At 42.7% G+C, this 13,489-nt stretch overlaps 1 protein-coding gene across 2 annotated transcripts in view; it reads left to right on the forward strand.

Moving 5' to 3' along the window:
- The window catches only part of ARHGAP26 (Rho GTPase activating protein 26), a 427,668-nt gene that overhangs the window by 317,050 nt on the left and 97,129 nt on the right, over positions 1-13,489 (forward strand). For both annotated transcript variants that reach the window (XM_047086326.1, XM_047086334.1), the window contains exon 18: positions 6,247-6,406. In XM_047086326.1, coding sequence (XP_046942282.1) covers positions 6,247-6,406 — 160 coding nt within the window. The remainder of the gene's footprint in view (positions 1-6,246; positions 6,407-13,489) is intronic.

The raw sequence follows: 13,489 nt of genomic DNA on the forward strand, positions 1-13,489 counted from the left end.
TTAGCCCCAGATCTTTGAGCTTCTCTGCCCCTGGATGGTGGTAGAGAGAAAAGTGCTACTGACTATAGCTTAGGTGCCTGCCCACTCAGCCACTTTCGGAATTGGTAACCTGGGGCCTACATTCTGCTATCTGCCCCAGAGGATGCTACAGGAGGTGCCCTTCAAATCCTGATCCGGTCCCCAGTCTGGAGTTGCTCGTTAGAAGGGGAACAGTCGGAGTAGAAATGTCCCATGAATTTACCATGAACATAACCATTTAGCAGTTAAGACCTCTGGGCAGGGGAATGTCTGCAGCCAGTCTTTGCAGGGAGGTGAGCTTTGGATGGCGAGGATTTGCTAGGCAGGCCAGGGGCAGAGTGTGCTCCTGAAGACCGAGTGAGTTTGATGGGCTTGCTCTTGGCTGTGAGGCTCCCAGTGTGTTGTGCCAGAGGTACTTGGAAGGAAGTGATGGAATACAAGTCATTTTATGTTTTGAGCTTTTCTATAGATTTGAAGTATTTCATAATTTTTAGAAAGGGAAAAAAAGAATAAGAAATACAAATAGGTAGGGTAATAGAAGTCCTGAAAATACAGATGCAGGAGTCAGGGCTCTTTGCCCCAGGCAGAAGCAGGCCGCTAGAGGTTCCTGCACAGAATACCAAGCGACACCACCAAACAATGTGAATTTATTTATTTATTTATTTATTTATTTATTTATTTAATGTTTGTTTATGTTTGCGAGAGACACAGAGTGCAAGTTGGGGAGGGGCAGAGAGAGAGGGAGACACAGAATCTGAAGCAGGCTCCAGGCTCTGAGCTGTCAGCACAGAGCCCAAAATGGGGCTCGAACCCACGAACTACGAGATCATGACCTGAGCTGAAGTCGGACGTCCAACCGACTGAGCCACCCAGGCACCCCCGATATGGCTTTAAAAAAATTTTTTTTTTAATGTTTGTTTATTTTTTGAGACCGAGTGCAAGCAGGGGAGGGGCAGAGAGAGAGGGAGACAGAATCCAAAGCAGGCTCCAGGCTCTGAGCTGTTAGCACAGAGCCTGACACAGGGCTCAAACCCACGAACTGTGAGAACATGACCTGAGCTGGAGTCAGATGTATGCTTAACTGACTGAGCCACCCAGGTATCCCCAATGTGGCTTTAAATTGGCAGGTGCTGCTACTTCTATCATCACCACTACCTTGACCACCACCGTAAACAATAGCAGCCGTCATTTATTAAGCCATTATTGCAGGCCAAGAGATTTATTCTCCTAATCTTACTTAGCTTTAAAACTTAATGAGGTAGGTATTACTTCTTCTGTTTTACAGGTGAAAACATAGGCTTAGAGATGCCATGTGACCTTCCTGCTGTCATCCAGCTGGGAGTATCTATCTGATTCCAAGCACTGTGCTTTAGTGTCTCCTTTACCTTTTTCCATATTTGTAAACTTGAGATAATATTTGTCTTCTCTACCCCTAGAGTAGCACTTCTCAAATTGTAAGTCATGGTCCATTAGGGGGATGAGAAATTGCTTTCATTTTTTTTTAATAGTAAGTTAAGGAAAAAAAAAGGATAGAAGAGAAAATATCAACATTCATCAGCCTTACTACTACCCAACTTTTTGTTTCTGGTTTGTGTGTGTGTGTCTTGCTATTTATGTGTATATGTATGCATGTACTCATGAAAGGTTAAGTAAGAAAACGTTTTCCCTATCATGGGACATTGTCCGAAAGTTTGAGAGCTACTGTGTTCTTCAGATACGAGGAAGGTTGAATAAACATAAAGAATAGTTGCAGAACTCCTTAGAAACTCTAAAATACGCTACAAGTGTAAATTATCATCATTATTTAACACTGGAAGCTGAACCAAAGCACGGTGGGTAGGTGTTGCTGTGCTTTTACACCACCCATCCAGTCCATGGCACATAGTGCTAACCTGTCACCACACCGTGTCCGGTGGAGCCAGGGCTTAGGCTTGACACTCCTTGACACAGCATTCCAGGCCCCAAGATGGAAGCTATTTGCAAATGCAGCCCTAGGCTTATGCTTTCTTGGAATACATCAGGACCAGTCTGTGACTTAAAGCACTGCTTAGCACTTCCAGAGTCATGGCTCTCATTTAAACCACAGGAAACAGATGTGATCCCTATGACAGCATGGGGGGCACTGCATTACAAGCCCCAAAGGGATTGACTTCTGTCTCCTCCTCTCACAACACTCCCCCACCACCATCCTCATCTGGAAACGATTTACCTCCTTCTGCATCTCAAAGAGCATCAGACCAATCCAGAGTCCCCACCCATTTCCCCTTAGACAAAGGTGGCAGGAGGCCCCTCTGCCAAGGCCATTTTCCTTGAAGCATGCTCTTTTCTCCTTAATTGCAATTCATGAGGGAAGTGCTGGGAACATGGGGTTCCAGCCCCTCAATAACTGCCCTAAAGGCATGTTCTTCAAGAGACTTACTGCTTTTCAGCTAATAACAGCAAACTCCATGGTCACAACAGGACCTGGGTCTTGCTCAGGTTAAAATCACATGTGGAACTGTTTTTCTGCGACATTTAAAGGAAGCCTATAGAACTGCCAGTTCCTGGGGAAGGCACCACAGAAATGTCCACGTAGACCTAAGGATCTGAAAGGCACAAACTCCTGCAGTGGAATGTGCAATGCACAAGAAACTTTTATATATGGGTTTTAAGTCAAGACCCAACATGACGTTCTGGACTGTGTGAGGAAGAGGTCAAGCAGCCCAATTACCAACCCAGAAAGCAGCTCTCAGTGTTTTATAGACCTCACTAATGAATGAGTCCCATGGCCTCTGCTGGGCCAGGCTTCCCAGTGGTCTGCCAGCCTGCCTCCCACACATCTGTAAATTTGTCAAGCTATAATGGATGGCTGGTGCCAGCAGAGGCTGAGGTCTAGGCCTTTCTCCCCAGGATACATAGAGATCTCAAGCCATTAATTATTCATTCTAGTGTAATGAACATAGCCATACCAACTTGTGAACAGTAATAATCAAGTGACAGATAAATTTATTACTTCAGTATGCCAAAAGATAATGGTAGTTAGTCATGAAGGTTGCAGCTTCCCCCCCAAAAAAAGTTTTATAAGCCATAGATCAATGTGTTGTTCAAGTTTTAAAATAAAATGGATCACTAAAAAGGAAATGAATTATGTTGGGTAGGCTCAAGCCTATTTATATTCAGAGTTGCTTATCTAGAGTTACTGTACCTTTCTTCCTAATGCCTTTGGGCATTGGGGCCTGCAAATTAGAGTAATTGTTATTCGTTAATTAAACCTAAGAAATGGAACACAGCTCCAGACTGGAAAGTGAGGTTGGGATAGTTGAGATATAGTCCGCCTAAAAAGTCATCAGTAATAGTTGGAGGTTTTATGAGTAAGTAGCTGGATTGGGAACAGTTGTTTTATGTGTACCCAGAAACATCCCATTTAACATCTCATGAACGTTCGTTGGGCTTCTCCTGGGCACTGTGCTCAGTTCTAGCGTTACCAAGTAAAGTAAGTGCACAGTCTTGATCCTAAGGCAGCAGTAGAGACATTAATAACTTGTAATAAAGATAATACTTCTGCCTGGGTTGAGAGGAGGAGGAGGATTGGGGGAAGACCGGACAGAGACTGCAGAAAGGAAGGGGGTGCATTTGTGAAGTACAAGAGAACATTCTAGGCAGAGGAGTGACAACAGCAGATAGGTATGAAAGTGGGAAGAGGATGGATAGTGAATTACTATAATAATAATCACTATGTTTCCCACATGTTACCATATTTAATTTCTACAGCCACCTCATGAAGTAGTTGTATTGTTTACCTCCCCCTCCCCAATCTTCAAAGATGAGCCCAAAGCTTAGACATTGAGTCACTTGTCCGCTGACCCAGAGCAAGCAGGCAGCAGAGAAGGGCTTAGAGGTGAGTTGGGGAAAGGTGTGTTACTTCACTAGAGTCTGGCCTTTACATTAAAGACATTGGAGCCCATCGAGGGCTTATAATCATTATTATCAGAACAAGTGCAAAAGTGCTAACTAAACACTTTATGCACACTGGTTCACTGTGTTCTTTCCCAGTGAGGTGTGGGGCCACTGTAGTTGTCAGCAGAGGAATGACTTGATCAGGGCTGAGTTATAGACAGTAACTGGTGGTAGCAGCCAGGATAAACCTGACTGTGGAAATGCTAGTCAGGGATCCTGGCTAGGAGGCTGTTGCTTTAGTCAGAGGTAGTGCTGAGAAGCACGGTGGTTAAAAAAAAAATCATCATCCAAACCATATGTTTTTATATTGGTCTACAATTTAAAAGTACTTTGATACATAAATAGCTTGTTGACTCATTTGCACAAGGGACTTTTGTGGCAGGAGGGGTAAGTCTAATGGCTTTGTTCATTTGGGAGGGGGAAGAATAAGGGCATGGAATTCACTTCCTGCACCCAAGAGCCCATGTTGAAAGAAGTGATGTTACAAGCAGCTTGTAGATATGCATACTTATTGATTGAGGCACAGAACCGGAATCTTTGCCCTTGCCAGGTAAGAACTTGACCCTGAGCATTAATGCTTTCAGAAACATGATGTGTACCTGGGAAGTGTGTAAGTAAAATGGAGACACAACACTACAACTCAAAAAACGCAGAATATTTTTACGTGGACCAGAAACAGGCCAAGATACCAGTGGCCACTGCCCTTGCTTAGCAGTTAGCAAGCAAATTCTCTTCGTATCTGGACCGTTCCACGGTTACAAGTTTCACTGACCTAACGACCCTTCCTGCCCCTTTCAGCAGAGAAAGTTTTTATGAAATTAGACTTTTAGCCCTGGAAAATTATAGAAAAGTACACATCTGCTGATAAAATTGGTTGACGTAGTAATTTCAGTGAAGGCTCAGTTTCACAACCAGCACTGAAGGCAGTAGAACTTCTTCTCCTCCTACCAAATAGAAGTATTCAAGAAAAACAGTGCAGGCATTTATAGAATTGTGTGAAAAATACTCTGTATAAATAGCACTAAATGCTAGGGAGGTATGTCTGTGCAAACTACTATCTGTGACCAATTTCTTTCTAGTTGCTAGTAATGAATAGTTTCCTTTTTCTAACAGGTGATTTAGTGAAGCCCCTAATATTTTCTTAACAGTACTAAATTGAGCCTAACTTTTAACTTATTTGTTGCCTGTAGATCATTTGCATATTTTTATACGCAAGGCCAGCAAATGAACATTTAAGTTTTATGGCTAGGTCATGGTGGCTGGGGTATGAAGATCAGATACATGTTTTGAGTAGTACTTATCCAAAACTAAGTATATGTATTTAGCAGATTACTCAGACCCAGCTACTGCTGACCCTGTATGTTCTTAGACTTTGAGTATAAGTGACAATATAAACACAGCCATATACATGGATATACACAGTGGTGCATTTTTATTTCTGTTTGTGCCACATGTTTTGCTTAATGAAAGCCATATGTTTTATGTGATGGAGTTTAATACTTTGAGCCTAAAGTGCTGGACTTCGTAAGATCTATCCATTGTTTAAAGTTAAGTCTGTTTGGGGGCGCTTGGGTGGCTCAGTCGGTTGAGCATCTGACTTCTGCTCAGGTCATGATCTCGCAGTTCATGAGTTCAAGCCCCACATTGGGTTCTGTGCTGACAGCTCAGAGCCTGGAGCCTGCAAAGCATTCTGTCTCTCTTGTGTCTTTGTCTCTGTCTCTCTTCTCTCTGCCGCCTCCCCAACTTGTACTCTGTCTCTCTCTCCCTCTCAAAAATAAACATTAAAAATAAATAAAATAAAATTAGGTTTCTCTTGTGCCTTGTTTGCAAATGTATGAAAGCCATCAAGAGTTTTTATATTTGCACTAGAGAAAATGCTAATGATCACCACAGGAGTTTAAGCAGCGGCGAAGTATAAAAGTCATAATTAAGAAAGTTTAGCAGTTACCTGGATTTGCAGAGCAGGGATTCAGATGTGCAAAGTTTGACATTTTGGAGGGCAGCTGCTTTGGTTGGTTGGTTGGTTGGTTGGTTGGTGTAGGCAAAACAGAAATGTGTAAAGGAATGTCATATCCTGAAAGAGCAAAGTAGCCTGAATACTGAAGATTTGTAAAACTCTGGGGGACAAAAATACAAGTAGAGAAGTCTGTCTTTGGATTTGATATCTGAAGATGTCCGAGGGTCTGGCTCCGGCCAGATGAGGAGTCTGAAGATGGGGAAGGCACCGGGAAGTCAGCTATCTATTTGTACAGTCTTTCTCTCATTTGTGCCTTTTCTTTTCCTTCCTCCCAGTGTCGCTAACAACCACAAGCAGAATCTGATGACAGTGGCAAACCTCGGCGTGGTGTTTGGACCCACCCTACTGCGTCCTCAGGAAGAAACAGTAGCAGCCATCATGGATATCAAGTTTCAGAACATTGTCATTGAGATCCTAATAGAAAATCACGAAAAGGTAATACACCATTGGTTACTGTGAGTGAAGAATTTACTTTGGGGGGACTTGAGTTGGAAATGGCATTCAAGGTAGTTGCAAGTTCCCATTGCTAATGACTTTTACACCATGATGCTGATGAAGCTGCTAATAATGGTGGTGGTGTTAGTGACGGTCACCTTGTCATGGCACCTTTGGCCAAATGGAGAGTAGGGCAACAACAGTGGTTGTTATGGTAGCGGTTGTGATGGGCAGCACTGGTTGAGCCTTTCTTCTGTACCAGGAGGTATGCTAAGCACTTGATGTGGGTTGTCAATGTATGGTCACAACAATCCAATGAAGAGGTACCCTCTTGACCCTCATTTACAAAATGCCCTTTACCCATTTTTTACTTGGTTGTCTTCTCATAAATTTCAGGTTTGTTTGTTGCTTGGTTGGTTTTAATACTAGGGAGAGTAAACTATTTTTATCTTGTAGTGCAGATGTTTTTCCTACTGTGTTTACGTTCCAGTTTTCTAAATGGTGTATTTTTTCATAGTGTGTGTGTGTGTGTGTGTGTGTGTGTGTGTGTGTGTTGGAGGGGGAGTCTGTTTTCTTTTAGGGCATTGGGGTTTCTGGTCTTTCTTAAAAAGATGTCTCTCATCGTACATAATAAACTATGTCAACACAGAGCTATCCTTACAGAACTGGAGTGGGGCCATGAAGCTTCATTACATGTGCCCCATCTTAGTTCCCACTAGCAAATTCTTAAGAAGCTTCTCAGAATTCATAGGGTCTCCTAGAATACCATTTGAGAGCCACAGTGATGAGATATAATAAAAAATAATTTTAAAAATGCTGCCCCTCCTAAATGAAAACTCTGCCTAGAATGGTGATCTAATTGTGCTAGATAACCTGCAAAATAAATGTACAGTCAGACCACTTCTCACCACTTGTCTGCACCTGATAACACTCTAACATAAGCCGTCATCATCTCTTGTCTCAATATTTACAAGAGCATCCTGATTTGTTCTCTTCTCCCACCCTTGGCCTCTCTATTTTGATATTAGTCACCAGAGTGAGATTTTTTTTTAAGTGCTAAGTCAGATCATACCAGTTGTCTGCTAAGCACCGTCCAGTGGCTTCCCACTTCAGTTGGTGAAAGTCAGAGCTCTTACAAGAGCCTAGAAGGTCCCACACAGACTCTGCTCTTGCCTCTTTTACTTACCTCATCTCATCTACAGCGTTCTCCTTCAGTTCATTCCTATGGCCATCTTGTTGGCCTTGCCTTTCGTTGCAAACATGCCCACCTCAAGGCCTTTGCAGTTGCTGTCCCAGTACTTGGACGAGTCTTCCTCCCTGTAACTTCATGGTATACTTTCTTACCTCTTTTAGGCCCTCTAAGTGAGGCCTGCCTAGATCTCTCTGTTTAGAATTGCCTACAGTCCCAACTCCAGCATTCCCCTTCCCGCGACTCCTGCTTTCTCTCTCTGTAGCACTTACCTCTTCCTAGCATGCTACATGGTTTACCTCCTCATTAAAATTTTGCCTTTCTGACCTCCACTATAATGTATGCTTCATGCATGCAGGGACTTGGTTTTGTCCACTGCTTTGTCCCCAGGTCCTCATAGGCACTCAGTATATTTGTGTTGGATGAATGAATGGGCTCTTGTGGTACCTGGCCTCCCTAATGGCTCCAAGTGACCCTTGCCTCCTGGTATTCACTGCCTTGTGTAGTCCCTTCACTGCATAGGGGAATCCAGTATTGATCCCAATGTGATCAATTGGCTATTGCAAAAATAATGGAGTATGACTTTGGACACTGATCAAATAAGGCCTTGCAACATTGCCCTTGGCTTGTGGACTTGCTCGCTTTGGGGAAAATAAGCCACCATGTTGTGAGGGCAGTCACACAACCCTGTGGGGAGAAAGTGAGACTTCCTGCCAACAATCAGACCAATTTGGCCACCAAGTGAATGAGCTGCTTTGGATGTCACACTTTCAGATGATGCAGCCCCCACCGACATCTTGTGTGCAACCTCATAGAAGACCACTGAGCTAAGCCTCTCCTGAATTCCTGACCCATAGAAACTGAGAGAGGTGCTAAATGTTTTAAGTCACCAGGTCTTTGAGGTAATTTGTTGTAGAGAGTTAAAATTAACTACCCAAGAACCTCTGAGGATAAGCTTTCAAAAAGTAACAAATATCCTGCAAAGTTGTGTGAGTAGCATGGCCTCTCTCTTACATGGTTAATAGAGATAGGAAATCATATTATTTATTTGAAAAATTACGTTTTCTTTGTTGCCAACTTTGGACCATCATCCAACCACCTCTCTCGTATATAGTCTAATTAGGTATAGGTGCAGTTTGTGTGATATATGATAAAAATGAACTTGCGAAAAGGGAATATAATTGAATAACAATTAAAAATGATTTCTACAGGGGCGCCTGGGTGGCTCAGTTGGTTGGTCGTTCGACTTTGGCTCAGGTCATGGTCTCGCATCCCGCGTCTGGCTCTGTGCTGACTGCTTGGAGCCTGGAGCTTGCTTGGGATTCTGTCTCCCTCTCTCTCTGCTCCGCCCATGCTTGCACTCTGTGTCTCTCTCAAAAATAAATAAACATTTAAAAAAATGGTTTCTAGAGATAAGACACTTGGATTCAAATCTGCCATCTCTTTCTACTTATTGAGTAGATTACTTAACCTCTCTATGCTCATGAAAGTACTTTCAGTACACTTTAACCGCTGCAACAAATAACCCCCGAATATCAGTGAATCAGGAAATAGAAGTTTATCTCTTGCTCACGTAATGGTTCACTGTAGGTATTCTGAGAGTGGCATCCTGTGTAGCAGTTAAGTAACGCATGTTCCTTCCTTCTAGTAGCTCTGCTTTCTGCTCTGCAGATCTCTGTAATCAACCAGTTGGCGAGGAAAATGAGAAAGCGTGGAACCCTGAGTTAAGAGTGCATGAACTAAGCCTCCAAGATGCTTTCCTTATTTTCTTCCACATTCCATTGGCCAGAAGTCAGTCACATGGTGACATCTAATTGCAAAGGAGGCTGGGAAAGTGACTGAACTGTGTACCCAGAGCAAGGGGAAGTAAGGTTGATGAGCCGCTAGCCAGTTTGCCATGTTGCTTCAGTTGGATTGCTGTGAGGCTTAAACAAGATGATACATAAAGGACTTAGCCAAGAATCTGGCATGAAGTAGGGCTCATTAATGGAAAACTATTGTTTTTAACAGTCTCAACAGAGTTCTCTGAAAATAGAGCTCAAGTCTACTTCTGAATGTCACATGTTCCCCTCTCCCAAAAATAATATTTTTTACAACTTAATCTTTTTGTGAATAAACGATTAAATGTTGAGACAGATATGTGAGGAATGAGCAGTTTGATTATATTCCATCTCCCCAAAGGGCAGTGTCTAATGATTTTTGAACTGTAACTCTTTTTGGTATCTTTGGGCCTTCAAAGCCAGTAAGCATATTCAAAAGTCACAAGATACGGAAAAGGACCAGAAAGTGCTAAAACAATATTGAAACTTGTGTAAACAAGGAGCCATCCTGCCTACGGCACAAAATACAGAAATAGAAATGAAATTTGAAGTGCATGGTCAGGCCTGTAAGTATATGGGCAAGAACTGGTTGAAAATACACATCTGGTTTGTTGGATTATAAATTATGTTTCTCTCTGCTGGTATTTGTTAAGGTACATACAGCATTAAGAGAGTATTACAGTGCTTCATTATGTGCTCTCTTTCACTAATCTATGCCAGAGAGTGGGATGAATCACAGTGAGGTTTTATGTTCCTGTGGGAGCCAGTGATGAAGGACTATGAATGAAAACATTTCTGGGATGAAGGCTGCACCAGAGTGCCTGTCTCCAGTGGTGAGGGAGCTAACGTACCACCTCGATAGAGGACCCCTCGGGGGTCCATGATGGGCCAAAGTTTGCAAGACCTGGATATGTGCATAATTCTGGGGAGAAAGTCCTTCATATTCATTCATTAGGTTTGCCTTTTTGGTAAAAACAACTTAGAGTAAGTCAGCTGGATTACTTTTTAAACATACCTTTAGGGCTGGTTGGGTATAAAATAAGCACTTGTTAGATCCACCTAATAGGAATCCTAAGCATCCGTGGCCATCCTCTGGCCCCTGGCTTTTTGGAGATGATGCTTTGGATTAATTTCCTCCCATTTGATGAACTTCAGTCATCAAATCCAGAGCACTTTTGTGTCCTCAGATGAATATTGTCAGAGACTTGTTCTTTAAAATTTAAGCTATTAAGATCTTAGTATTTAATGAGCATTCCCTTAGGCTTGACTGTAATTTTCTAGAAACCTGTGCACATACACAAATGTCAATGAGTGACTACTTTTTTAACTAGCATCATGAGTAGGACAAAATTCTGAAACCCCACATGAAGAAATGCTTTCCAACAGCATCTTTCCATCCTGTCCTCCAGTAAGAAGCATGCAATAGTATATGCCCTCTTGCTTGAAACAAATCTGAATACAGGTCTTAAATATATGGCCCCCACAATTACTGGCATAATACTCCCTCATATTGTTACAAACATTTTGTAGAACGTATTTACTTGGTCCTTTGGAATAAAATTAGGAGGCACCCAATAATAGAAGATGGTACCAAGAGAGGGTGTAGAAACCTAGGCATCTAGCCATTGGACACACACATAGACACACACACACACACACACACACACACATGGTTGGGGGGGGGAGAGTCTTTTGTTTTGTTTTTCTTTCTTTTTTTTCAATATATGAAATTTATTGTCAAATTTGCTTCCATGCAACACCCAGTGCTCATCCCAAAAGGTGCCCTCCTCAATACCCATCACCCCCCCCTCCCTCCCACCCCCATCAACCCTCAGTTTGTTCTCGGTTTTTAAGAGTCTCTTATGCTTTGGCTCTCTCCCACTCTAACCTCTTTTTTTTTTTTTCCTTCCTTGGGTGGAAGGGAGAATCTTAAGATGCCTATTTCAATTATCTATTCCTGCATAAAAATCATCTCCAAACCTAGTTTCTTAAAATAGCAAGGATTTTTTTTTTTGCCCTCAATTCTGTGGGTCAGAAAATTTGAGGAGGGCTCCTGTGTGTCCCATATGGTATCTGCTGGAATGCTTTGACTGCAGCTGGATGATCCAAGAGGGCCTTAGTCCACACATCTGAAACCTTGGTACTAGTTGTCGCTTGGATACCTTGATCCTCTTCCTGGGGGCCTCTGTCTCTCTGTCTCCATGTGATCCCTCATCACTTGGTAGTCTAGGGCAGACTATCGGGGGCAAACAGAGAAACCACAAGGCCTCCTAAGGCATAGGCCTGGAATAGACAGAGTGTTGCTTCAGCCATATTCTGTTGGTTAAAGCAGGTCACCAGGCCAGCCAGATTGAAAGGGTGGGAAATAGAACCCACCTCCACTGGGAGAAGCACTGTGCTCATAGAGGTGAAGGAGCAGTTGTGGGCCGCCGTCTGTGCAGGGGTTCTCTCATAAGACCTCACCTCTCATGCCTGGCAGGTTTGCGTGTAGTTTCTGTTGGAGAAGGCATTGCTTTCCTAGGAGAGTCTTGCCCTAAACACAGGCAGCTCCTCAGTATTTCTTATAGGAAGCACTCTTCTCCTTCTCCTCAGCATTGCCAATTTTTACAGAACCGGGGGACATTTGGTGATACTGACAAGTTAGTCCTCAAATACCCTTTGAAAGCCTCAGTGTGGGGAACTAACTCATCAATGTCTAAAACTGGAAAAACCTCTTTGTCATCAAAATTGACATTTAAAAGAGAGAGGAGGGGGAATGCTTGCTAGCCAGAAAATTCACTTTTACCTGACGAAACATCTTTTTTGAAGAGAAGGAAAAAGGCTCCTGTGTTTGAACTGGCTTAAGCATATGGCTAAAGCATATGGCCAGAAACTCTGTCCTTCACCTCCCCCTGCAGATCCAGCGAGGAGAGCACTGTTTGGAACCGTTGTAGGAAATAAATATCCCACAGTAAGTGGAGGCAGAGAGGAAAAAGCCAGAAGATAGCAATTATGTTTGGGGACTCATGGGGGATCGTCCTTTTTCCATGTTTGGTAATACATACAGATATGTAGGTAATGGATTTTTGTAACGTGCATAGTCTAGAGGTAATATTGGCCGCAATAGTTACCCTTTTTAAAAAAGTTTTTAATGCTCATTTATTTTTGAGATAGTGTGAGCAGAGGAGGGCAGAGAGAGAGGGAGACAAAGAATCCGAGGTAGGCTCCAGGATCTGAGCTGTCAGCACAGGGCTCATCGTGGGGCTCGAACCTACAAACCGAGATCATGACCTGAGCTGCAGTTGAATGCTTAACCAATGCAGCCACCCAGGCACCCCAGCAATAGTTAACTTTTACTTATAGCTTCTTGTCTACAAGATAATGTGCCAAGCAGCTTTATATCCATCATATCATTTCATTTTTGTAAGATCAATATTTTTCCTCTAATTTACAAATTATAAACCTGATGTGCAAGAAGTTTAAGAAACAGCCTTTAGGAGAGGAGCTAGGGCTGAAATGCTTTCACAACCCAAGCTATTCAAATCTGTTCTAGTTTGTCTCTGGGCACTGCATTGTTTGAGCACCTACTGTTGGCTGCAAATGAGTAAGATCGGACGTTTTTCCCAAGGTTCTCCAATTTTATCAGGGTACAACTAAGCATGATACCGTGTGCTAAGTGGCATCCAATAAGATGAGTAAAATGTATGGCAGCACTGAGGAGAAATCATTTAATTTTGTTGGTATCAGGCTCAGACAGATAAAGACGTTTTCTAGGCAGAGAAAGAGTTGAGACAAGAGGAACAGCCTTCCAGGGGAACGTCAGTCAATCAGGATTAATTAACTCACGTGTATTAAACTTTACACGGTTGAGAAAAAATGGTGGGTAATATGTTAGCAAGTGGTGGGGGATGCTGCCAAAAACTGTTGGTTTTACCCATTGTCTGGAGTCTTGAAAGCTATAGGAAAGGGTTTGTGTTTACTCCTGAAAAATGAGAACTGTCAGGTTTCCAGGTAAAGGGGTGAAATGATTACCTCAGCACTTTGGAAGGACCTCCCTGGTAGCTGAACCAAATTGCACTTTGATTATTGATATCA

The sequence above is a fragment of the Lynx rufus genome, unplaced genomic scaffold (genome assembly GCF_022079265.1).
Source record: "Lynx rufus isolate CCGP_SWC_20201006 ecotype Redwood Valley unplaced genomic scaffold, mLynRuf1.p SCAF_1, whole genome shotgun sequence".
In the NCBI taxonomy this organism is placed as follows: domain Eukaryota; kingdom Metazoa; phylum Chordata; class Mammalia; order Carnivora; family Felidae; genus Lynx; species Lynx rufus.